Source organism: Morus notabilis, unplaced genomic scaffold, assembly GCF_000414095.1.
Source record: "Morus notabilis unplaced genomic scaffold, ASM41409v2 Scaffold552, whole genome shotgun sequence".
Lineage (NCBI taxonomy): Eukaryota > Viridiplantae > Streptophyta > Magnoliopsida > Rosales > Moraceae > Morus > Morus notabilis.
Window position 1 is genome coordinate 376,492 of NW_010384344.1, and position 27,042 is coordinate 403,533.

The 27,042-nt window shown below is 32.6% G+C and overlaps 3 protein-coding genes across 6 annotated transcripts in view; 2 read left to right on the top strand and 1 right to left on the bottom strand.

Annotated features, from left to right (window-relative positions):
* The window catches only part of LOC21405556 (integrator complex subunit 9 homolog), a 5,542-nt gene extending 3,723 nt beyond the window's left edge, over nt 1–1,819 (bottom strand). For 2 of the 3 annotated variants that reach the window (XM_024176517.1, XM_024176515.1), the window contains exons 1-3: nt 1,643–1,819; nt 956–1,166; nt 514–867 (exon numbers count right to left, since the gene is read on the bottom strand). In XM_024176517.1, coding sequence (XP_024032285.1) covers nt 514–867; nt 956–964 — 363 coding nt within the window. In that variant the 5' untranslated portion in view covers nt 965–1,166; nt 1,643–1,819. The remainder of the gene's footprint in view (nt 1–513; nt 868–955; nt 1,167–1,642) is intronic. The other variant, XM_024176516.1, reaches the window with a different exon arrangement.
* Nucleotides 1,820–9,066: 7,247 nt separating this feature from the next.
* Nucleotides 9,067–16,097, top strand: LOC21405557 (probable leucine-rich repeat receptor-like protein kinase At5g49770). The gene is made up of 19 exons (XM_010114724.2): nt 9,067–9,559; nt 9,839–9,962; nt 10,073–10,144; nt 10,391–10,465; nt 10,569–10,640; nt 10,994–11,155; nt 11,404–11,475; nt 11,559–11,630; nt 11,765–11,836; nt 11,952–12,020; nt 12,366–12,440; nt 12,534–12,605; nt 12,708–12,842; nt 13,068–13,540; nt 13,792–13,941; nt 14,085–14,224; nt 14,326–14,545; nt 14,702–14,937; nt 15,270–16,097. Exons 1-19 carry the CDS (start codon nt 9,475–9,477, stop codon nt 15,786–15,788), a joined length of 2,895 nt encoding a protein of 964 aa, XP_010113026.1. The 5' UTR covers nt 9,067–9,474; the 3' UTR covers nt 15,789–16,097.
* Nucleotides 16,098–20,468: 4,371 nt separating this feature from the next.
* Nucleotides 20,469–26,422, top strand: LOC21405558 (probable galacturonosyltransferase 7). Of its 2 annotated transcripts, none has more exons than XM_010114725.2 (10): nt 20,469–20,905; nt 21,204–21,232; nt 21,329–21,385; nt 21,539–21,598; nt 23,394–23,469; nt 23,583–23,632; nt 23,730–24,028; nt 24,435–24,789; nt 24,882–25,415; nt 25,597–26,422. In XM_010114725.2, exons 1-10 carry the CDS (start codon nt 20,755–20,757, stop codon nt 25,864–25,866), a joined length of 1,881 nt encoding a protein of 626 aa, XP_010113027.1. In that variant the 5' UTR covers nt 20,469–20,754; the 3' UTR covers nt 25,867–26,422. The 2 variants fall into 2 exon arrangements, with proteins under 2 accessions (XP_010113027.1, XP_024032287.1); XM_024176519.1 differs by having other exon boundaries at nt 23,733–24,028.
* The last annotated feature ends 620 nt before the right edge of the window (nt 26,423–27,042 follow it).

Below are 27,042 nucleotides of genomic sequence, written 5' to 3' on the forward strand. Positions count from 1 at the left end.
GGGGGGAGAAGGAAGAGCTTTCCTCAAGCAACCCAGTTCCAAAGATACAGAAAATAAAAATTTTGAAAAAATCATCATTGAACCCAAAAGAAAAAACACTGAGGAAAAAGGCTAAAAGAAAGGGGCCCAATTCCTAACGAAGTCCGAGAATAACGGCTTGCTGAAATCTTTATCCCTGTAAACCCACAAAGAAACCCACTTACTTTATCCCAAAAAACAAAGGCCTCGTTCATTTCACCGATTCGAGTTTTCTGTTTTAGGTTTCTACAGTTAAAAAACTCTCAGAAAATGTCATATCTCAGTTCGAATTGAAAACTCGAATCTGCAAAGCAAACGAGACCAAAAACACCTTCTTCTCGATCTTCAAAAACTCTGCTATTTCTTTCTAACCAAATGCTCCGGAATCCACAGAATTTTAATACATATGCATTTACAACATTCATGATAGAATTTTACATGATGTGTATCATTTCTCAGATTCAAAAACAGAAACCAGAAAACGTTTCATTGTACCTTAGCAGAGAAACCCTTCATCCGAGTAAGAAACGGCAATCCAAGCATACCCATTGGACTAGAAATAAGTAAAACGTCAATGGAAGACTCCTTCCACAAGTGCAGGCTCTCAACAGTTTTATACCAAGGCTCGGAGTAAATCAAGTCCTTGGCACTAAAGGGGGTTTCAATTTCTTGTCTTATTGGAATATCGGATTCTGGCGAACATAGAGGCTCCTCAAAACCAATTGGGATAGGAGAGAAGATCGTAAGAGCTGAGAGGTCCAACGGGACATCGAATAAAATCCTAAAACCAGAAATTTCGAGTATGTGACATGGTGGGAAATGGAAACCACCACCTTTACTCAAACACGTCTGCAAAGACACAAAATATAACATAAATATAGTGAAAAATATGTCAAGACACAAAAACTTGTGTATAAGCAGTGAGAATGTGACTTACAAACTTCATTGAAACTGAAGTTAGAGGGATGTTTTGAAAAACCCACACTGAAAATTCAAGCAGCGACAAGCGGGCCAGCTATTTTCCCCTCAAGAAGCTTTGTGCTAGGCAATAGCAATTTCCAAGGATGTTAAGAATAACAAGAATTGTTGAGAATATCGTCATATTTGATATGGAAAAGGGAGTAGCGAAATGGTTCTCAACGACAATCCTGCGTCGGAGAAAATTCAAAAAGTACCCCTCAGTTTTGGCAAAAAAAAAAAAAAAAAATCACATTTATCCCTGAATCCAAATCAAAAAAGTATTCCAAATGTTTTTAAACGTAACAAATATCATCTCCTATGTAACTTTCCTGGTTTAATTTCTTAAAAATGGCCGAACTGTCCTTGAGACACATACATAATCTATAATTTGTGTTGGGATGTACCAGCTTCCAAACCCCCTCTTGGAGTCACCATTCTAGGCTTTTTTTTTTTTTTGTTTTTTTACCAAATCATCTCAGTTTTAGTCATCTCATAATTTGTTCATATACCGGAAAAAAAAATCAATTTAGGACAAAAATACGTTAAATAAAAACCCCAAATGTGAGCAAATCCAAACCCTAACATTCAAACTAAACAAAACGCAAAATTTTCAAGAAATTCAACTCATATAAGACAAATAATATCTTAAAAAGGAGCTTTTTACCTTCTGACCACCAAAGACTCAAACAAACCGCTGAATACGGTAGGAACAATCGAAGAACAAAACGCAGAGAACGCTGTCGTGAACAGAAGAAACGGGCGTCGAACAACTGTGAAATCAGCTGGAGAACGACACAGATCGGAGTTGGTTCACCAGAGCAACCAACGGCGTTCACTAGAGAAAGGCTCCTTACTGATAAAACTTATTTTTTGTTTTTATATTTAATATAATCAAAATCATATGAGATTTAAAATGTATACAGAGCATACAATTTTAGATATAAATTTAATAGTTGAATATAAGGATTTTTTTTGTATTTCATACTTTCAGAGCCCGCTAAATAAATCTCTTTCTTTTTATTTTATTTTATTCAAAATAAAAAATTACTAATAATAACTATTATTTTAATTATTAGATTAAATTTTTAAGGATTTGATTTATAATAGAGCAGTTTTGTGTCCCACATTATAAACTTTTAATGTGTATACTCACATTTCAAAACATTAAAAATTTAATATAATAGTTAAAACAATAGTTCCTGTCAGTAGTTAAAATAAATCTCTTGAAGATATCTAAAAATAATGTCCGAGTTTGAGCTAAATTTCACGTCTATTTTTGTTTTTTAATAATTTAAAGTGTTATTTTCTATGTTTTTAGAATATTTTAAAATTATCATGTTTGTCTTTAAAAAAAATTTAGAAATAATTCTTTACCTTATCAGAGTTTTTTTTTTTTTTTTTTGAAATGGAACTTATGAGAGTTTTCGAAACACCAAAAGCATCATTAGGAGACGTTTGTTTTCTATATTCGTTAATGATTCTGAATCATGATTTATGGTTCTCTACAGTGTTTTCTCTCACAAAAAATACAAGTAAAACTAGAATAATTCTGAATCATGATTCTAAATACATAAACCAAACGTCGTCTTAGTAATTTACTCCTAAAAAAAATCCTTAGTAATCACTACTTTAATATTATATAGTCATAAAACATCCATACTTGCATATAAACATGTGTACAACATAGGTCCTAGAGCCATCTAAAACACGTTATATATCATGCAATTATTAGAAATACACAATACAATACTTTGAGAAAAGATTAACGTGATTAAATAATGTAACAACAAAAAAGTAATAAAAATAAAGAAACAAAAAATTCCATGTAACTTGAACCATTAAAAAATGCACAAAAGTTAAAAAATTAAGGCGATTCATGCTATTAAAACGATTTGCAATGCAAATGTTAAAGTTAAAGTTATTTTTGACACAAAAAATTGTAAAGCAACGTATTTGATATATTAATTTTATTACTCCTGCAATGCATAATGTTTAAATGTTCTTATCTTTTTCTTTATCTTAAGCATTAAGCTTCTGAAAGTATTAAAGAACTTTTAATTTTAAATAATTTGATAATATTGTGATGATTAAATGAAAAGATAAATATATAAACCGATAGTAATTAAAAATTTTCTAACCGTTAAATATAGTTAAAATTAAATGAGATTGAAAAAATATGTAAAATAAATAATTTTTGATACAGATCTAACGGTTGAGTAGTTCCATTTTTTTAATCATACGGAGAAACTCCTTAAAAAATAACATTGTATAAGAAAATGATTTTACTACTCAAATAATGAAATTTGACATTAACACACTAATCTGACATTGAGTTAAAGATGCTCTAAGCCCATTGTATTTCATTTTTAAACCATCTTCGAACTATCTTTTTTATTCCCCAACTCACAGTCATATCAATGTGATCTTGAGAACTTCTCTGTTGTATTTCCAATCCTTAGAACGTCTCCAATTCCATTCACTCATTAAAATCCATCAACTTCTTAGATTCAATTGCTTCAGTAGCATTTCCACCACAAAGAGAAAAAAATGCTTCGGTGGCATATTTATGAGGTTGGCTATATTACTCATCATCCAATTAATGCCCTTCCCTCCAAATAAACAAGCGGGGCCCTAAAGCTCAGCAAGAAATAGAAAGAAAAAAAAAAAAAAAAAAAAAAAAAAAAAAAAAAAAAAAAAAGACAAATATTTTTTAGAGTGCATGAGTCTGAATCTTTACCTCATACTTTTTATTAATATTATTTTTAGCTAAATAATTATGTAAGTCAAAAAAGTATTAAACAAGAATAAGTTCAACAAATTTTTTTTTTTTTTTAAAGTGAATATGTTGTAGCGTGGATTTTAATTTCCTTTGGTGCAGCAAGTTAAAGGTATTCTGTTTGTAAGGTGCATTTTTTGATTGGTTTGAGTAAGTAAGATTGATGAAATTATAACACCTCCAATTGAATGATCTGTTGTTGTAAATAGATGCTTTATTTTAACAACGGATTCAGTTTTTCAATTAAAAAAAAAAGTTCAAAGAAGAATTTAAATGCAAGGGTGAACTTAAAGGTGTTTTATAAACCAGGATATAACCAGTACGTTTTAAATAGGTTAGTTGAGCAAATAATAGATAGATTTAGAAGGGATGAATTAGAGACATTCCATATATCAAAGGGTACAACATGTATGGTTCAATATTCAAATAATATATATATATATATATTTTTTTTTGAAACACAATAATATATTGATATAAGTAATATAATTTAAAAGAGATTTTGTAAAATTTATCCAATTATATATATAGGGATTATTTTCATAAATGTTTACAAATTATATATCTTATTTTAAAATACTTCTTAATTTTTTAAAATGATTCAAAATATCCCTTAATATATAAAAAAAACTTATCAAAATGCTCCTTCCGTCTACTACTGTACCATTAAAGATTAACAAAATATATTAAACTCTAATAAAACATGTTAACGTGATTAAAAATTAAAAAGTAAGAAATAAAATACTTGACTTAAAAAAATTAAAAAACTAAAACACATCAGCTAATTTCAAAAGTTGAAAAAAAATCCAAAAAAAAAAACACGTTCACACTCAAACCTCACCACTGGCCAGAAATCCATCCTTGATATCTGAAACCCAATCATAAGAATAAGCAAGACCCACATAAAACATTTCATACCTAATTGACTCAATCTACTCTAAAAAGTCGATTTCCCTCTCTTAAGGGATTCAGTTGTGTTCTCCTTTCAATTAATTTCAAATCATACTTCTCCAAAGAACCTAAACGAAAAAAAAAAATTTCCTTTTCCCCTTCACATCTCAAAGTGCTGACAAAATGGCAGCCCCAAATTTGGTCAATTTCTGTCATACCCAACCCACATTACCATCTTTGCGAGCACAACCCAACCATCATCGCAAAGCAGCCCATCGACCATGCCAGACCCTCCGCCGAATGAGCCATCCACCGCCGCACAACCTAGACCCGTCAAGCCTGCCCACCGCCTAGATCCGTTCGTCACCCTCGCACCACCGTGCTAGATCTTTCGTCTCCCTCCACGAGCCTACCTCCACCGTCACAAGCTCTCATCCACCGTCGCATCTAAATCCGTCATGAGCCCCTTCCCCCCGCCGAGCTAGCCTTCGTCGTCAGTCATTATCTCTGGTTTTTCCCTCCCTCCCTTCCTTTGAGTCTGATACAAGGAAGAAAGCCCAGTCATCAGAGTTATTTTGAGTAAAGAAAAAGAGAAAAACAAAACAAAATTTCTTAAATTAACCTAATTATCATTGGTTAAGTTTAAGTTTTAGGATTCATTTGGTTCATTCGTTTAAATTAGTAATTTTTTATTTTAATATTTAAATTTTAAATTTTTTATAAAAAAAATATTGTAATAAAATTAAAATTATAAATTTAAACGTATAAAATAAATGAGTTCTTACTGATCAGTTTCTTTTTTCAAATTTAATAAACTTTACATATGTTAAAATAAGTGCCACATCATCAAAAGAGTGAAAGTTATTGATGAAAATAGCCGGATGGAGCATTTTGATATGTTTTCTATAAATTATGGGGTATTTTGAATCGTTTTAAAAAATTAAGAGACATTTTAAATTATGATACATAATTTGAGGGCATTTATAACAATAATCCTATATATAGACAATATTGTTGTTTTCAATATTAATGCATTAAAAATATGTTTCTTTTTTCTGTGTTGCTAAATGACGTTTCCATTCATAAAAAAAGAGAGGAAAAAAAGAAGAAGAAGAACAAGAAGAAAACAAACTAACAATAAACAATGACATGAGATTTTTTTTTGTTTTTGTTTTTTTTTTTTGAAGAACATAAGAATTTTGTTTTCATTTGTTTGTTTTGTTTTGTTTTTGCTTTTTGTTTTTTTCTTCTTTGATTGTTTGTAAATTTTTTTGCCATCAGTCTCTATCTTTCTTCTCGGTATGCAATCAAACAGTATACAATCTAACCGTTAAATTCTCATCTTCAGATTTCCTATATGGTCACACAAATATATTGTTTTGTGCTTATTAAATTACACAGAACAGAGTACTTTGAATCAGTTATTTAAATTAAAAAAATGAAAGCGTATATGGACCAAAAAGCTTATTTGACTTCCATTTATGCACAATAAATTATCAATTAAGAATTATCATTGTTGATGAAATTGTTGTCATATTAATTTATGTATAATGTTAGGTCCTTACGTCAGATCTTTTTCTCTTTCACATATATAAGGTTTTTCAAGAAAACATCTACGTATAAAAAAAAAAAAAAAAACGAGAACTTATCTGATATGTCAACGTATTGGTAGGTTAAGTTTTTTGTATATTAAATCTATATAAAATCACGTAAAAATTAAAAAATATATAAATCTAACGGTTACAAATATCTGACATTTTGTTACGTCAAACGTATTAAAAAATTTCTAAAAAAAATTTGGAAAGAAAATGAACCCATCCCATTACCCTTAAAAAAAATAAATCTCATAAAATATCTTTTTTGACACCTGTCTGATACCATTCTTGAGGTTCCATCTTAAGTAAATCTATTGTTGTTTTTGATAATAGTACTCACGGTTTTGCCAAAACGCATTAACACAGAAAAAGTAACAAGTATGAAAATAAACATGTCGAAGTTTATTTATATACAGAAGTATTTATAAAATTATAATGATATCGGCCACCTTTTAAGATAATTTTAAGTTTTTGTTAAGTCTAATTTTTACATGGTATCGAGCCTAAAAACTCAAATGTGCGGTCCGATCTCAAAGATACCATCATTTTACTTGATGTGCAAAATAAATTGAATGTTATTTACAAGAATATTGGATCACCTTACCCTTAATTAAAAAGTCCCTTGAATGAAAAAAGGAAGTGACAATGTGACATTCATTTTATAACTACCAAAAATGGCAACCTCTCTCTCTCAGGAGATGTGTACTCTCGGGAATATGAAGAAAAATATCAATGTCAGCGTTGATGCGGATATTAAAGATACTCACGAAAAAGGTTGAGATTGTGGACAAAAATATTACACATACATATATTTATAATACACACATATCCTTATTAATTCACAACAAAATGTTAATGATGGCACATTAAAGTTTCCAACAAAATATCTTTACAACGTCCTCAGATAGCAAAATATCTTGAAGAGAATTTCTATTAGCCTAAATTTAGATAATCGAAAGAGATCGATCTTTATCTTTTGAATTATTTTCACCGGCATTCTTTAATTTTTAAGGTCATTCTCAATTTATCCCATAAATGTTAAAACTCTTATTTTACTCTTTAAATTTTAAATTGTTTTCAGTTAACTCATTTTGTTATAATTTCTGTTAAGATCGTATAAAAAAAGATGATGTTAAGTGTAGTTATGTGGTTTTTATCTTTTTTTTTTTAAACAGAAATCCAAATAGAAAGATCACGCGACCGCGGTATTCATTTTTTTAATTCATTTTTAACAAAAATTACAAAAGAATGAGCTAAGTGAAAACAATTCAAAGTTCATAGGGTAAAGTGAGAGTTTTTAAAGTTTAAAGAGTAAATTGAGAATGACCTTAAAATTTATGAAATATAAGTGATAATAATCCTTATCTTTACATACAAAAAAGAGTGAAAGAAGATTTTTTCTTCTTTAGCCATCTTATTAGCTAAGTGTTTGAATGCGTGAATACGTACTTGTGTCCACCAAAATTTGAATGCAGACAGTTTTATACCTTTTTATGTAGTGTGATGCACCTATCATTGTGGTAACCATAGACACGTTATTATAGCCCATTTTCTCTATGTCTCAACTCCCAAATGCGTCTCTACAATATAAAGAGACCAGGCATATTGTGTCCAAAATGTCTCTTTAGTCTGTAAAAGATATGCCATCATGAATTATTATATGTCAAAGGCACGCTTAATAATCTGATATTAAAATAACTTCTAGTATTCAACAAAGGGCTTAAATTTCCTTTCAATTTGTCCGCATTAACATGAGTGCATGGGACCCTTTTCCACCTAACGCCCAACTGTACCCATTTATTATTGTCAATTGCCAAACTAAACAAATAATATCTGAAAGCCAAAAATAAAGATGAAATAAAGATGATAGACCATTCGAAAAGAAAGAGAGGGATAATTTCACTGAAACCCTTTGGTTTTGCCTGGGTTACGGAGAGACACAATCATCCAAAATATTTCACATCAAAACCCTCATCGTAAACTCTTTTAATTTTCATGTAAAATGACCAAGATATCCAAATAAATCCTTGTCGTCGATGTACTTGTTGCATTAGTCTTAGCCCTTGATAATATCATTCTTGTGACTATCAGTGTAGTTATAGTTGTGAGTGTGAAAGGATTACTTATGCTTCGTTTGTTTTGAGGGTTCTAGCCTGATTCTAGATCATGATTTTTAGTTCGCTATAATGTTTTTCTCTTACAAAAAAATTAAATTTCAAAAATTAGAATCATGAATCATAATTCTAAACTCATAAACTAAACGTCACCTTAACCTTATTTTCGTTGACTAAATAAGTATAAATGCATTATTTTTGAATTTGGGCCCTAAATGCAGCTGCGATAATTTTCTCATGCACTGAGGGAAAAATATTTTTGCCGTTTAGAAACGGTCAAATTGCACTTTTTCGTCAAGTTTGACCAATGAAGATAGAAGGAGTCCACTGTAATTTTTCTAATAACTCAAAGGGTGTTATTGTAAAACACTTCAATCAAAGGGCTATCCTTATAATTTGGGCAAAACAAATGGGTGTCACCGCAAAAAGTCCAAGAGGAAATTTAGCCAACATGCCATCGTTGGTTGTCAACTTGTTATTGGTCAATGCAGAGTTTTTTGACCCTTTTTTAAAATTTTTCTTTTTTCTTTGTACAAGGGTTTTTGGTCTTTATCAATTGTTGGCAACTTGGGGCGGGCGGGAGTGGACGGAGGAAGCGGTAAAACGTCCTCAACATTTGTTTTTATGTGACTATAATGATCGAGACACGAGCTAAGTTAATAGATGATTGGAGAGAAATAACATTAACAATAACATTGGACACATAAAAAAAAAGATTAACAAAAAAAAAAAGTACATTATGGCTTCGGTTGGTAGTGGGAAATGGTGATGTTTGGAAAGGAAAGGTTAAATTAGCTTCAAAGACAAGGTAAAATCATTTAAAAGAAAGTGAAGAACGACCGGGCCAAACTTTTATTTTTCTTTCTTTTCTTCTCTTTTTGATGCTCCCCCCCACTTTGCTATTTTCTCCACAGACAAAGAGTCAGAGAGAAGGTACTTGGAGATCTTAGGATTACTACAGATTTTTTTTTAAAAAAAAAAAAAAAAAAAAAAAAAACTCCTGTGATCATGGCGTTGGCCTAGGAGGAGCTGTTGGTGAACACCAAAAATCAGTCATATTGTTATTGTTGATTCTTTGTAACAAATATAGCCTTGAGCATAGCAAGGCTGGCCTGCAGCTATGGGAGATACCAAGTTGCAGCTGCTTTTGGCTTTCGTTTGTGCCGGAATTTACTTGGTTTCGTCGTATACCAATCCCAACGACGGTAAGCTACTCCGATACCGATCTCCACTGTCGAGTTCTTCCCTTTTGATTTCCAGAGAAACGACAGATAGTTTTTAGCATGGTCAACGTCTAGGAGTTTGTCACGTATAATTTTAGTTTGGACCTTTTCATGCCAAAGGAGGTGTCTTACAACTAGTTAAAATTGTTTTTTTCTCAACTTTTTTTTTTTTTTTGGGCTTAGATTTCAGCTGTACAAACAATGTTATGGACGATTGAATTGAGAGTGATCATTTTATTGCTTTGAATTGTGTCGGTTTAGTTGCGGTACTTCACTCGTTGAAGGAAGCTTGGGAAAATACACCGCCGAGCTGGGAGGAATCAGATGATCCTTGCGGAGGACAATGGGAAGGAGTCAAGTGCAACGACTCAAGGGTGACAGCATTGTAAGCATTGTTCAAATTAAGGACATCTAACATGATTCTTGTCATGATTGTTCAACCACTAATGAAATTTTTTTATCTTTTTGATCCTTATCATGTGGTTATGCTTGCAGGAGTTTGTCAACCATGGGGCTCAAAGGGAAACTTGATGGTGATATTGGGGGCCTCATTGAATTGAGATCCTTGTGAGTTAATTTTCTTTCTCAACTTTGTTTGGAATTTGGAGCATGTTACAGATAGATCGGGAAATCGTGACGAATGTCCATTTTGAACGCGTCATTTTAAAGTTTATCCGCTGTATCTTATTTCAATTTTTAGCCATTTATGCAAATACCCCAAAAAATTTGTGTTGCAGTGTTAAAATCTGTAATGTTGCTGAAGCTTAATTATCACGATCTCTTCTATTCACTGAGGTTGCAATGTTGTTGCAGGGATTTGTCATATAACAAAGACCTCACAGGTCCTCTCTCCCCTAGATTAGGGGATCTGCAAAATTTGAACATCTTGTAAGAACAAAATTGACCAAGCAATTTGAATTGATAAATTCCCACCTATTGAACTCGTATCATATTATTTATTAAGTGCATTTGTTTTGTTTTAAACTTTCAGAATCTTAGCGGGTTGCAGATTCAGTGGTAAAATTCCTGAAGAATTGGGCAACCTTAAATCGCTATCCTTCTTGTAAGGAACAAACAGATGAATGTTACAACAATTTGAGATTTTTGCAATTATTATTATTATTATATAGAGGGCTTGTCTACAGTCGAGAGACAGTCTCTCCCGCGTAACATATAAAAGTGAAAAACGTAATATTACAATCATTAACATAACATTTACGTTGTAACATAATTTTTGGATGACTAAATTTCTTGGTGCTATGCCTCTCCAATATCAATGTTACATTCAATTATCGTCATATTATGTTTTTCACTTTTACATCAAGGGACATTCTACTAGAAGGATCATAGACAAGCCTATATATATATATATATATATTCAATTGCTTAATTTGTTCAAAAATTTTTCCTTGGCAGAGCTCTAAATTCAAATAACTTCACTGGTAGCATACCTGCTACTCTTGGTAAGCTCTCCAATGTCTACTGGTTCGACGTTTCGGATAATCAGTTGACAGGATCTCTCCCTATATCAACCCCTACCACCTCAGGATTGGATCTCCTTTTAAAGGCTAAACACTTGTAAGTTGTACTTTATCGCCACCTAATCCGACGTACACCTACTGACAATGCGCATTTCTAAATTTTAGATCGGGTGAAAATTACATCAAAATGAAAAAGTACGGAAAATATATAGAACCTGCTAAGATCTGACGTTTCAAAGCAGTGCCTGCCGATGAAAAACTTAAACATACACACAAGACTTCCATATTTTAGTAAGGGGTTAGGTGACTTAAACACTAAGTTACCTGAACTTTGTGAAAATGCAGCCATTTCAACAAGAACCAGCTTTCAGGAGCTATTCCAGAACTTTTCAGCCCTGAGATGGTGCTGATACACGTGTAAGTTGGTATACCTTCTGTGGTTATTGATTAATGTTTTGTTAATATTATTGATCTAATTGGACATGATTATTCACTGATAGATTGTTTGATGGAAACCAATTTACTGGAACTATCCCATCATCATTATGCGCTGTTCAGACTCTTGAGGTTCTGTGAGTAAAATCTACCTAGATTTTGTATTTCCTTTCCTCTCCAGTTTTTGTTTATTTTTTTTTTTTTTATCATTTTTTCCAATTTATTAACTCCTTCAAAATTTATGGGTTTTAAATTGTGTAATTTGTGACAGCCGGCTTGATAGAAATGAACTGACAGGGAGTGTCCCACCTAATCTCAACAATCTTACAAATATCAATGAATTGTAAGTATTAATTTATCAATTGTATACACTAGTTCTATCTCTTTTTATTTTTGAATAACTGTTAAGAAATTTTTATTGATAATTAATAATGAGATGCTCATATTTTTTCTTGTAGAAATTTAGCCTACAACAGCTTGACAGGCCCTTTTCCAGACTTGACTGGAATGAATAACCTCAATTATCTGTAAGTAGTTGTTCAAAATATATCATTTCCAATATTTCTTTCCCATATAGAGCTTGTCCATGGTCTTCTTGGAAGGAAAATATACATGACATTTATTCAATATATACAATAATGATAATGGGAAGTTGTAAAACCAAGAAATTTAGTTATCTCAGACTATTGTTATACACTTCTAATGTCACTGTTACATTGAATATATGTCACGCTACACTTCTCACCTCTATATATCACGGAGAAATAAGAAGACCGTAGTAAAAACCTATATATACATTTGTAGGTATGCACGCGTTTATATCATGTATATATATATATATTTGTTAGACTAATTTTTTTTTCCCCTTATAGGGATCTGAGTAACAACTCATTTGACTCAACAGAACCTCCAGCTTGGTTCTCAACCTTACCCTCTCTTACTACTCTGTAAGTTGATGATTCCTACAAAACAAAAGTTGTGAAGCTTCTCTTAAACTCCATTAATTTAATGACCAATATCTTTGCTAATTTTGGCACCAGGGTCATAGAATTTGGACCAATACAAGGGCGTCTGCCACCAAAGCTATTCAGCATTTCACAGTTACAGCAAGTGTAAGTCCTGATATGAAAATTGAAAACCGATTTCTTCATCTCATTCATTGTAATTTTTGAAATACTAAAAGTGCATTTTCTTTTTACATTTAACTCTTGCAGGAAACTGAGAAATAATTCATTTAATGACACGTTGAACATGGGTGACAGCATAAGCTCAGCGCTGCAGCTTGTTGACTTGGAAAATAACCAGATTTCCAAAGTGACAGTTAGTTCTGAGTACAAAAATACATTAATGTAAGAGTTCTCATATTCCTTTATCTTTGTTTTTCGATGGACTACTTAGTTCTCGTAGAAATCAAACTTTTAAGAACTAGGGTTTCTGTTAAGCAGGGTGATCGAATATCTTTATAAGTTGAAAAATATTTATACTTTAAAAGATGTGGTGGGATTCGGTTTTTTTTTTTTTTTTTTTTTTTTAACCTTAGATCACCATTCTTAAGCATCAATGTTATGTTTTAGACTTGTAGGAAACCCGGTGTGCACAAGTGGTATCTCAGGCACTAGATACTGCCAGCTTCAGCAGCAAAACACAAAGGCCTATTCTACCAGTCTAGCTAATTGCGGAACCAAATCATGCCCAGCGGAACAAAAGCTCAGCCCCCAAAGTTGTGAATGCCAATACCCTTATGAAGGGACCTTATATTTTAGAGGACCTTCTTTCAGGGAATTGTCTAATTCCAGTGTGTTTCATGAACTGGAAATGAGCCTGTGGGTGGAACTTGGCCTCACTCCCGGTTCGGTCTCTCTTCAGAACCCCTTCTTCAACATTGACGACTATCTTCAGGTGCAACTAGCGCTCTTTCCATCCACAGGAGTCTACTTTAATAGGACAGAAATTCAGAGGATTGGGTTTGATCTGAGTAACCAAACTTACAAGCCACCCAAAAAGTTTGGACCATACTACTTCATTGCAGCTCCTTATACTTTTGAAGGTATTTAAGTTGAAGTATTTAGTGAAAGGAATAATGTTATGGACCAAGTTGTTTACCAAATTATGGACATCAGGTGATGTGGTCATTGAAATTTTAGTTAGATGTACTTAACTTGTTTAATGAATTAAAAGGCGACAAGCGATAGTGCCACATCACTTGATATCCACAACTTGTTAAATATATACACTACTCTCTTCTTCTTCTTTTTTTTAATCGTTGGACTGATAAGAAAAGACACGTACATATTTCAGCCAAACATGGAAGCTCAATAAGCACTGGACTGGTTATTGGGATCTCGGTCGGCTGCGCCTTTTTAGTTCTTGGCCTTCTTGGGGTAGGAGCATACGCCATTATGCAGAAGAAGCGCGCAGAAAAGGCCATTGGATTAAGTAGACCTTTTGGTAATTCATTGCATATATATAGTCATTAGTCATCACTCTTTCTTGCTTACATTTGGGTGCTTAAAATTCTAAGCATCAATTTTCAGTCATTGCCTGAGAAATTAGCTAGCCAACATGACTAATCAATCTTCTTTGTGTTTTAGCTTCCTGGGCACCCAGTGGCAAGGATAGTGGAGGTGCACCACAGCTAAAGGGAGCAAGATGGTTCTCATACGATGAACTTAAGAAATCCTCAAATAATTTTTCGGAGAATAATGAGATAGGATCTGGGGGCTATGGCAAGGTAAAAAAACAAATAAGTAAATAAATAAATGTCTTTGGTCACCAACTTGAACATTCCTTGAACTCGTTGTTCTTCAATTGTTGTTGTCCTTTTTGTCACAGGTTTATAGGGGAATTCTCTCCGATGGACAAGTGGTGGCGATCAAAAGAGCTCAGCAAGGATCGATGCAGGGCGGGCTTGAGTTCAAGAATGAAATCGAGCTGCTCTCTCGAGTTCATCATAAAAATCTTGTTGGCCTTATGGGATTTTGCTTTGAACAAGGAGAGCAAATGTTGGTTTATGAATTTATGCCTAATGGAACTCTAAGGGAAAGTTTGTCAGGTAACTTATTTTTTGTTCCAACACCATTTAAGTGAAAGCACTTGAATAGTCTGAATCGACTTTTTTTTTTTTTAACTCACCATTTAAGTTTGTCATGTCTTGGAACAAATAGTCGATGAACTAAACAGAATCTGTTCATATCGATATGAACTGCAGGGAGATCTGGAATTTATCTCGATTGGAAGAGGAGACTACGAATCGCTCTTGGCTCGGCAAGAGGACTCGCTTATTTACATGAGCTTGCAAATCCTCCAATAATTCACAGAGATGTCAAGTCAACCAATATCCTATTAGATGAGAATTTAGGAGCAAAAGTTGCAGATTTTGGCTTGTCTAAGCTTGTCTCGGACAGTGCGAAAGGACATGTTTCAACTCAAGTGAAAGGCACACTGGTGAGTAATATAAACGAAACTCACAACTAAGAAAAATTATGGTTTAATTATTATAAAGAACATATTAAAGAGTTCTCAACCAAGTGTAACCCCATTTAACATTCTAGTATAAGGACTAAAATGATACGATTTTTCCAACATTTTAGGACTAAAATTGAAATTAATTATTGAAATGATAATTTCTCCTTTAACTTCAAAATGGGACTAACTGATAACTTCATAACAAGTTCAGTGACTACTACAGCGCTTGATTTAAAAGTTCAGCGATGAAAACGCAACTGTTTTTAGTAGTTACGTGTGATGTTCATGACCATATGTGCAATTGTGTGCAGGGCTATCTTGATCCCGAATACTACATGACTCAACAATTGACGGAGAAGAGTGATGTGTACAGTTTCGGAGTTGTCATGCTTGAGCTCATAACTGCAAAGCAGCCAATTGAGAAGGGTAAGTACATTGTCCGCGAAGTGAGATTGGCAATGAACAGAAACGAGGAGGAGCTCTATGGCTTGAGAGATATGATGGATCCATCCATTAGAAACACACCGAACCTTATAGGCTTCGGCAGGTTCTTGGAGTTGGCAATGCAATGCGTTGAAGAGTCGGCTGCAGATCGTCCGACAATGAGTGAGGTTGTGAAGGCAATTGAGACCATTTTACAGAATGATGGGATTAACACAAACTCAACATCAGCATCCTCTTCTGCCACTGATTTCGGATCCTCAAAGGGGGCGGCTCTTAGGCATCCGTACATTGATGCTTTGAGTTTGCCCAAAAAGGAAGTTCATGAGAGTGACGCCTTTGATTACAGTGGTGGATACACAATTTCAGCAAAGGTTGAACCCAAGTAGAGCAAGCTTTCGACTTGTGTTTCTTCTTTCGGTCACTTCTTATTAACCGTTTTTGTTTCAAGTTTTTTCTTCTTTTTGTGCAAATATTACTCTTCCTCGAACAACGTTTGATAGTGGCCTGATTAGTAAAGAAAAGGAAAATGTTTGGTAGTAGCTCAAATGTATCAAATTTTGTGTGATAGAAAGTAGGGAATTTCCTCACTTGTTGAACCGTTACTATTCTTATTATCTTGACGATTTTCATCAAGAAAGCATGATTGCTTGACCGTTACTATTCTTATTATCTTGACGATTTCCATCAAGAAAGCATGATTATGTCTTCTTCTTCTTCTTCTTCTTCTTATAATTATTATTATTATTATTATTTTAATGAAGAAGCCCTTAATTCTTACACAAGTCTTATAATTATTATTATTAAGCCCTTAATTCTTACACAAGTCTTATAATAATTATTATTATTTTAATGAAGAAGCCCTTAATTCTTACAACTTGTGTTCTAGTCAATAGTCAGTAAATACATAAAATTTATAATGATTTCGCTTTAATATCAGATTACGGCTCTTTTTCTATTGTTGTAGTAATTCACTATGATAAAGAAGTTTATAAAAGAAAATCGTAGCGGACAATTACTAAACACGTAATTAATTACAGATAAATTGCGGAATTGACTTATGCACTGTGTCATTAATTACTAAACACGTCTAACTAAACTGCATACGTTTGTGTTTACAGTTATGATCACAGCAATGTAGTGGATAATCATGGTGATTAAATTAATTTAATTTACTCTTTAAGGTATTCACTGATTTTTTTAAGGGGAAAAAATTGAGTAATTTTACTTACGGATACAAAATCGATTATTTAGTAGAGTGGAAACGGGAGAGGAAGAAGATTAGGAAAGTGATTTTGAAAAAGAAAATTATAACCTCAGATTATTTGGTAAAAAATAAATTAGGAAGGCAGTCAGTAGTAAATCTATGAACCCATCATTTTTTAATCTTCGAGCTTTAAAAAGAATATACAAGAGAAAAATTTGACAAAATAAGTGGTATTTAAAATAAATAATTATTTTGACCTTAATCATTCTTCATCTATTTTCAACAACAAAAAAATCACTCCTCATCTTTTTATTTATATAAAGATATAATTGTAAAATAATACAGTGTGTTAGTTTTTTTTCCTACCAAAAATATGAAAGAAAATCCCGAACTATTTTTTTTTTTATTTCCTTCACCTTAGTATTTTACTTATTCTTTTTTTTTTTTTTTCATCCCTCCTACTCTGCATGATTACTCACATCTTATATCTTCTCTTTGTTGGTGTTGCATACTGGTGTTGTTTCTCTTTCTATAATTCAAAATATGTTGATTCAAGAAAAAAAATCTTTTTAAGTAATGTTTTAAATACAAAAAGTACATTTTGTAATTCACGGAAATTACAAAAGGTTTTTTTTTTTTGAAAAAAAGCGGGAATTACAAAAAGTTTCTATTCATGGTTGATTTCTATTTGGGGATGGTTTCTATCTGTCTCGATTCTTGAGTAGTTAAAAGTTCCCTCCAAGAAGTACTATATATGGACATTATAAATAAATATAATTTAGGGGCATGAAAATTATATTTATGAAACTAGGTGATTTTTATTCACGAATAATTCTATTTATGGTTGATTTATATTTACGTTAATTTTTATAGCAAAGGGCATTTATTTTTTATTTTTCTTAAAGAATAAAGACATTTATCATAATGCGTCCTTATAAAATATTCATCACTTTTTTCTGAAAAAAAAAATAAAATAGTCATCACAAGTAAGGTATTTTCTTATTGTACATGATTGATGAATCGTCAAAAAAAAAAAATTTGAAATGTAGACGACAATTTTGTAATTTGGACATTTTGTTCTTTAACTCAAGTCTTGTGGAAAAGAAATAGAATAGAATAAAAAAAAATACAAGTATTTTATTTGGTTGGTCTTAGAATAATAATTGTCATTCCGTTGGAATGAGTTTTTGCTGATTTGAAATGGAATCGTCATTCCTTTAGGAGATGAGTGGAACGACAATTTCATCAATGGAATGACCATTGTGATGAAATGATAATTCTTAAAATCCAATCATTTCTATGATCAGTTGGATAAAACGATTTAAAAATAGTTATTCTTTTAAAATTACTATTCCGTAAAATAGTTGAATAACAATTTTTAAAGTGAACCAGTTGAATTATCATTCCATTTCAAAACTGATATTAATTAAAACTCTCTCTCCTTAAATTATTCTTTCAGTGTTCTAATATTTACTTTAAATACTCTTTTAACCATCTCACTTTTTTAATGTCACTAATGAATAAGCGAAGGGGTAGTTTAGTCAAAATATCCATTTTTTTTGAAGTAGTATTCCTCTATTCTAATGACTAACTAAATATAATAATTGTGATTCTAATATTAATTCTAATGCTCAATCAACAAACAATAGAATTTGAATAAATCATTTAATCTATTACTCACCAAAAAGTTTTTTTTGCATCAATAAAAGACTAGCATAACTTTTTAAAATTAGCAACTTAGACCATTTCTAATGCAAATGTTAATGTCAATTGTATATTTACTATAAAAAAGTGTGATATAGTATGTCATTTTCATTTTTTCTCCAATTTATAGTGCTATTTGAAATGCTAAATCTACTTTTTCTCATAATTATTAAGGTTTAAAAGTTGTAAAAATAAATTTCTATATTTAAAATAATTAGAAAATGCAAAAATTACAATAATTACATGAAAAAGTAAACATTTCAACCAATAGTAATCAAATGCTAAATTTCTCATATCCTATGGCACAATAAATAGTATTGCATTAGAGAGTATTTTTTACACTCAAATGCTAAATTTATAATTGGCACATCAATTATAACATTGTATTGGAGATATTCTTATTATTTACATTTTTAGTTTTAATAACATATTACAAAGTACTCGATTGATCATAGCGGTTAAAATTTTAACGAAAATAATCTCTACTAAGTGAGCTTGTTCAAAGAAAACACATGGGATCTTATGTTAGTCATCTCCAATGTAAGACTATTTCTAATGTACATATTAATGTCAATTGTATATTTAACACTAAAAGATGTGATAATAGAATATTTAACATGTTGCACTTTAATGCATAATGTCATTTTAAATGCTAAATTTACTTTTTATTATAATTATTGAGCTTTTAAAAGTTGTAAAAGTAAACTTTTAATGTTAAAATAATTTAAAAAGATAAATGTTGTAATGATTAATTGAAAAAGTAAACATATCAACTAATAGTAGTCAAATGCAAATGTTATTATATGCTATACTTAATTGTAAATATGCAATCAAGTACAATATATGACAAATTTGTCACAATAAATGACATTATATTGGAGAGTTTTATTTACACTCAAATATCAAGTTTACAATTGACACATCATTTATAGCATTGCATTAGAGATGCTTTAGTACTAACAATGATTATATTTAACACTAAAAGTGTGATAGGATATGTTACTATCATTTATACTCTAATGCATAATGTTATTTCAAAAACTAAGGACTTGTTCTTTTGGAGTTTAACTTGAGTATAATTCTTAAGTTGAATTTGAGTTATAACTTGAGTTGAACTTGTAACTTGAGTTTGTGTTTGGTTGTGTACATTTGAGTTATGGTTTGAGATAAGAATCTTTTTAAGTTTGTGTTTGAGTGAGTCAAAACTTGAATTTGTATTTAGATAGTATTTTAATAAAAACTCAATGCTGATGAAAAATTTTAATAGGGTATATGAGTTAGGTTTTATTCGTCTTTTCGTTGTTAACGTATAAAAAAAATCATCTCAATCAGAATTAAAACGAAAAAGTTATAACATTTTTAAGAATAGAAAAAATACTGTTCATTAATTTGAGTTCGAGTTTCTGAACTCGAGTTGAAGGGAAAATTTGAACTCGAGTTTTAGTTCTAAACTCGAGTTTGAACTCGAGTTTAAACTCGAGTTTAAACTTAAAAACTCATGAACTCAAATAAAGTTGTAATTCGAGTTGTCGTTTTTTGAATTTTTCACTCAAAAGAACAAGCCCTAAATCTACTTTTTATCATAATTTTTGAAAGTTGTAAAAGTAACATTTTAAATTTCAAAATGATTTGAAAATACAAATGTTGTAACAGTTAAATGAAAGAGTAAAATATCAACTAATAAAAATTAAATATTAAATTTACTATATAATATACTTAATGACAAATGGCACACTAGGTTAGAATTACATTGGAAGTGCTTTAACATTATTCATCAATTAGGGATACTCTAGTCTCTGCAATATTTTATTAATTTCAGAAAATAATGCCCAATAACTAAAAAAACTAAAGAAAACAATACTATTTCATTTAAAATTTAAAGAGCGCAAAAAAAAAAAAAAAAAAAAAAAAAACCCCTTAAAAAAAAAAGCTTATAGAGAAAAAAAAAAAAAATTCCAAAATTAAAAAGGGGGCATTAAGTCGTTTCCTTATAAATGTTAACTAGCCGCAGTGGATCTCACCCCCTCCCCCAAACAACCGTGAGGCCGCTGTAATTCTATTCTAGCACATGCCCTTCTCTCTCCTCCTCCTCTCACAGATCGAAACCAGGCATATATATATATATATATATATATATATATATATAACCACACATATATAATGTAATGTAATATATATATTTCAGATATTACGTACTGGGTGATTTGATCATGGATTGCGAAAGAAAGAAAATCGGTTATGGCGAGAATTGAAGAAGAGTTTCGCATCTCAATCTAACTTCTACTTCTAGTACTTCCTCAACACTAATAGAGAGAGACAATTTGATACAATTCGATTTGGATTTTCGACCCCCATAAGACCCATAAATTTGGGTCGGGACTCTCTCCAGTTCCATTGCTTTCATTTTTGTCCTTGTATTGCGGTTCAAGAGTGGAGGGAGTAACATGAAGAGCGGCGGCGTCGGCGGCGGCGGAAATGCTCCGACGAAGCGGCGGTGGAGAGGCCTTGTGCTTGGAGTTCTCGGCCTCGTTCTCCTCTCCATGCTCGTTCCGCTCGTGTTTCTGCTCGGCTTTCACAATGGCTTCCAATCGCCAGGTAACTTATCAACTTCTCTCTCTCTCTCTACTTTCTCTCTCTTCATTTTCCTCTGTTGTGCCGAATCTCAATTTCCGCGGCTTAGATCTGTTTCTTCTTCCCCAATAATGGCGGTTCTCGTGCTTGGTTTTTTCTCGATTTGGCTCGGATCGACGCTTTCGATTCCTCGAAATTCCGGATCTCTCATTGCTGTGTTTTGGTGATTCCACTGCGTGATTTCGATTTCTTTTGCCAATTTGATATTTTCTTAGGTCGCCCTTGTGTAATTCCTTTGTTATCTTTTTGCCAATTTTTGCAGGATTTGTGTCGGAACAAAGTTCTGCTTCGGTAAGGATTTAGAAACAAACACATGGTTGTGAATTTAGGCCATTAGTGTGCATTTGACGTCTTTGTCTCATTGTCATTTTTGGGTTTCTTTGTTAGAATCCAATTCGGGGATATATTAAAGATAGCAGCAGAGATACGCCGGATCTGTCTGAGGTAATTGTTGTGCATACTTTTGAGTATTTTTTCAGAACTTTTACGATTTGGGAAACTTGACTACTAGAAATTTCACTTCAAGCGTTATTGATACTCTAGTCCACAACAGCATAGGAATCCCTTATTGTCTTAAATGCTTTGGTTTGTTTTTAGGGGGATCAATCGCGCCATGTAGATGATCTTGTGAGAAGATTAGCACCAACTCTTTCTAAGGTTCATTTCTTATTGTTATGATCTTTGATGCTTTAAATATGCTCTTGCTTTTAAATCATTGCGAGTTTTCTATCTTGCATCAAGATGATAAAATTTTTTTAATTTGCGCAACTATTTGTTTAGTATTTCTTTGTCTTTTGTTGAATCACGTGACGCTTGGGGTTGCGGACTCGTATGCAATCTTCTGGTCTTTAACCTTCTGGTCTTTCCTCTAGGAACTTGAGCAAGAAGTTAAATTCTAACCATCGAGGACTTCTTCTCCTCGTTCCTTTGCATTTAATTTTTTTGATAATAAAAGAAAGTTTCGTTAACAACAAATATAATGAAAATCTAAGTTCAAACTAGGTTCTTGACATTTGAATGGATATAACCGTACCCAAATAATCTAATCCTTATAGCAATGATTTTTGCACTGTATGCAACATCCACACCATGAGTAATAATAGTTTAGTAGGCACAGCTGCTAAAAGATAATTATTCTCTTCAGAATTTAACTTCCATTTACGATTGGAGTTAATTGCCACTAGTTTAAAAATTTAGGGACTGAATCAATAAATTATGAAGAAAAAAATGTCAGGTTTCAAAGGGCCAAATCACGGGAAGTCAAGGGACAAAAGCGCTTAAACACCCTTTCTAATCAGATGGGAAAAAAGTACACAAGGCCATTTCCTATACATTGTGCCACGTTTGATAATAAGTGGTTTTGTGCCTTGGTGTTTTAAGATAATTTCCACAGTTGAGAAATACTATTGTTATCTTTAAATTGGCATGTCTTTAAGTTTTGACTTTTTAAGTGCAAGAGTGAAGCGCGTCTTAAATTTCGTTTGCAGTCTTTTTCTTTTTCAACTTATGAGGATTTACCCTTTTGGAAGTATAAATATTGATTTCCAATTTCTTTGTTACAAAGTTCTGATGAATTATACGCCTTCCTATTAAGGTTGGGTTGACTGACTACTGGCTTTCAGGCAACTAACAACGACAAGAGAATCCTCCCATATCCAACTTTATGCACTTCTATGATGACATATACACCAGCTTCCCTCAGTTTTATAGAAGATACAAAATGGTGTAGGATCTTAAGCTTTAAAAGAGGAATATCAGGGAGACTATATATCAACATAGTTTTTTTCTTGCTCTCTTTTCTTCTTTTGCACTTAGCCTATCTGTTTGGCTATCCATGGTCTCCAGTCTCTTACATGCTTAGGAGACAAATGTTTTTTCTTTCCCCTTCATTTTGTCAAAATTCGTTTGTGTTACTCCTCCAGTCCACTTAAGTTTGGTTCATGCTATGGAAGACTTCACTCTTTTCATGTATGGTCTTCATATAGGCCTAGTTGTAAGTTGTCCCATCAGTGTACATTTTTGATATCGCTGTTGCTATCCGTGTTGGATTTAAAAAGTGGGTGATTGCAAGAGGATGAAATTGTACGACCATGTCTCGTGGGTATATTTGTGTCTGTAAGGAGTTTAGGCTTTCCAGTGGCATCTTTTTGTTCTTTGGGTGAAAGATGATTTTACAAATAGGAATCAAAGCCTGTGGACGTAATTGCAGCAATTATTTTTATTTCTCAATTTTACTTCTTTTTTCTTCTCCTAGTATGTAATGTATTTTCTCTGCATTTTATAAGTTTCTTGCATTTGATTTATTAGTTCTTCTAAATGGACATCCCTTTTCTCCAATGAATGGATTTTATGCTATGGGTTAACATACAAGCTTAACTATTTTAGATTCTGAAAAGCCATATGTGCTCTTGGTTGACCTGTTGTTTTCATCATCTCAAATTGTACGTTCCAGGATATATTTAAGAAATCTAAGCCTAAAGAAGAAACCATTGGAGGCGTCACTGTGCATGATGATGTTCCAAGAAAAGGTCCGCTTGAACGCTTTTTAGTTATTTATTTTTACAAAAAACTGTGATATTCCTTCTTCCACTGCAAAAGTTAAAATAACATTAACTTTAACTATTCTCAAATCAACTTGCAGCCTCTCCAGCACCGGCTAAGAAAGTTCCACGGGTGTCTCCCACTATAAATGTATGTAATATCAGTCTTTTGCTGAAAAGTTGGGTAGGTTGCAAACTATTTTTTAGTGCTTGTATTGCCGCGCTTATTAATTGAGAATTTTAAACAGAAGACTAGAGCTGATGGTCCTACTCACATAACTAAAAATCCAAAATATGTTGATGAAAGCGGCAAACAATGTGAATTGAAATATGGGAGTTTCTGCCTTTGGCGCCAAGAACATAAAGAGGAGATGAAGGATTCCATGGTGAAGAAATTGAAGGACAAATTATTTGTGGCAAGAGCGTACTATCCTACAATTGCAAAACTACCAGCACAGGACAAGTTGTCTCGAGAGATGAAACAAAATATTCAGGAATTTGAGCGTATTCTTAGTGAAACTAGTACAGATGCTGATCTTCCATCACAGTAAGTCATGTTAACTTTATACCATTTTACTATTTTTTGTAGTTGCAGGTAATAAGAAACTGAGTTGCTTTTTTAGATGTGGTGATTGAGTTAAATTTCCAAATTTTTGTCATACAGCTGATAGAATGCAATTTTATTCATCATTATTCTCCTTCATGCACGTTATGCTATTGCCAGTTTCTTGAATCTCGTACTATGATATGCATTCAACTTGTTCTCCTAAATTTCCTCTATGATTTTGCTCAGCTGCTCTTTTAGCATTCCTGGGCAATAATGTTACAAATACTAACAAAATAAATTAATAAATCCAGTTGTCTAGGCTAATAGTTTTTCCTGTTACAGTTTGTAGTGTAATTTATTTCAGACCACTTTCAAAGTAACCAAACAATTTAAACTATTCAATCAGGGTTCAAAAGAAGTTACAGAAAATGGATGCTGTGATAGCCAGAGCTAAATCATTCCCTGTGGACTGTAATAATGTTGACAAAAAATTGAGACAAATATTTGACATGACCGAGGATGAAGCTAACTTCCACATGAGACAAAGTTCCTTCCTCTACCAACTAGCTGTCCAGACAATGCCAAAGAGTCTCCATTGCCTTTCTATGAGACTGACAGTAGACTATTTCAAATCACCAAGTGATGTGGAGCTCTCTCTCACCGAAAAATACATGGATCCTGCATTGCAGCATTACGTCATATTTTCCAAGAATGTACTTGCATCATCAGCCGTAATCAACTCAACTGTGATGCATGCGAAAGTAAGTCCGTTTATTTTCCTAACCTTGTCTGGTTGTCTAATTTGTATCTACTTTTTGTCATTTTGGCACTGACCGGCTGTTTGCAATTTCAGGAAAGTGTGAATCAGGTTTTTCATGTGCTAACAAATGGACAGAACTACTATGCAATGAAACAATGGTTCATCAGAAACACTTATAAAGAAGCAACAGTTCGAGTGTTAAACATTGAAGCCCTTAATCTAGAAAACCAAAACCTAGAACTCTCATTGCCTGTGGAATTTCGTGTTTCCTTCCATAGCGTTGATAATCCACCTGTGGCCCAGATGAGAACAGAATATTTGTCTACCTTTTCTCATTCACACTACCTCCTACCTCAGATTTTTCAGAACTTAAAGAGAGTTGTGGTTTTGGATGATGATGTTATTGTCCAGCAAGATTTGTCAGCTCTTTGGAGCCTCAACATGGGAGGGAAAGTCAATGGTGCAGTGCAAATGTGCTCTGTAAGGTTGAATCTTCTGAAAAGCTATCTGGGCGAAAGAAGTTTCGATAAGAACTCTTGTGTTTGGATGTCTGGATTGAATGTAATTGACCTGGACAAGTGGAGGGAGGTTGATCTTACTGAAACATACGGAAGATTGTTAAAGGAGGTATATAATTGGTACAATTATGCTTCACATAATCAGTTTGAGAATTCTATTGATATCTCAAATAACAATTTTGTTCATTTTATATTATTTTCTGCATTTTTTTCTAACATTTATTGCTAAAATTTACCTTTCAGTGTGTTTCTAATGTTTTGACTTGTTGGCATTTAATATCTATGTACAGCTGAGTATGGGAGAAGGACTAAGTGAAGCTGTTGCAAGCTTGCTGTCCTTTCAAGATTTGATTTACGTTCTTGATGATGCCTGGGCTTTGTCTGGACTAGGCTACGACTATGGCCTTGATATCAAAGCCATAAAAAGAGCTGCTGTATTACACTATAATGGAAATATGAAACCTTGGCTTGACTTGGGTATTCCAAAATACAGGCATTATTGGAAGAACTTCCGGAACCAAGAAGATCAATTCTTGAGTGAGTGCAATGTGAGTCCGTGACAAGCTGATGCTATTCGTTTGTTGTCTGCTAGAGATTCTTGGAGACATAGCTCAGAAACAAATTGTGGATGCCGATTTTTTTGGATGCTGAGGGTATTCATCAAACGACCCAAAAGGGTTTGGTGTTTGGAAGACGAGATTGCGATGCTGAGTTTGACAAACAGTAAATTCTAATTATTTTTGGTAAATACAAGGACTAGAGATTTATCCACTTTCCAGAAGAGCACAAAGGGACTGGCTTCCTGATCACGGCCAAAGGTTTCAAGTCACAATTACAAGAGGATTGAAATTGGAATTTCGTCGGTAGTCCATAAAGTGATGTGAGGAGCTTTCTGGCTTCTTAGATTTGTAAACTGAATGAGTGGAGAATTATGCACAAATAATTCTGTATACGGGAAGGTGCGATAGTATGTTTAGTTCAAAGCGATTCAATTGCCATTTGATGAGATAAAACGACTGTTGGCTGCAAAGCCTGACTAGTCTTGTATGCCTTTAAAAGAAATCATACTTCTTTTAAGGTTGTATCTTATTTAATTAAATCACTTATTTTTTGTTAGATTGTGAGAATATGATTGGACAAAGTTCATTCACTCCCTTATTTTTTCTTTTCCGGGAAACTTGTCTATCCTTTCAAACGCTTTTTTTTTTTATTTGGAACCAGTCTATTAGATTTGGCATATTCCAAATTCAGGTGCTCTAAGGTATTTATATACGATGAGTATACAATATCCTTCTTTTGATTTCTGCAAGGAAATTTTACTGATTAATACTCAGTAGAGAAACCTGGAGAAGTTTTGAAGTTGGTTCCAGTAAAAGATCTTAGTTAAAGAGAAAAAAAATATATGGAAAAAATGGAGAATTTACCTTTTGAGAGTACACGAGTCTGAACTTTTACTCCTTACTCTTGGTAAATACTCTTTTATTAGTGTAATTATTTAACTAAAAATGTTATAAATCAAAAGCAAATGGTCAAAATATTAACTTATGCACTTTTAAGAGGTATTTGTCAAGAATACCCTGTAAATATTGTCCTTCTTTGAGCGGGTGGGATGGGAATTTTCATATAATTTAGTTGGATCATTCTAAGCACAGCTATTTGTGCCAAATGGACTTTGGGCTTGGCAAAGATATGGTGGTATAAATTGGAGTGGGGAGAAGAGTTGTTTGAGGCAACAT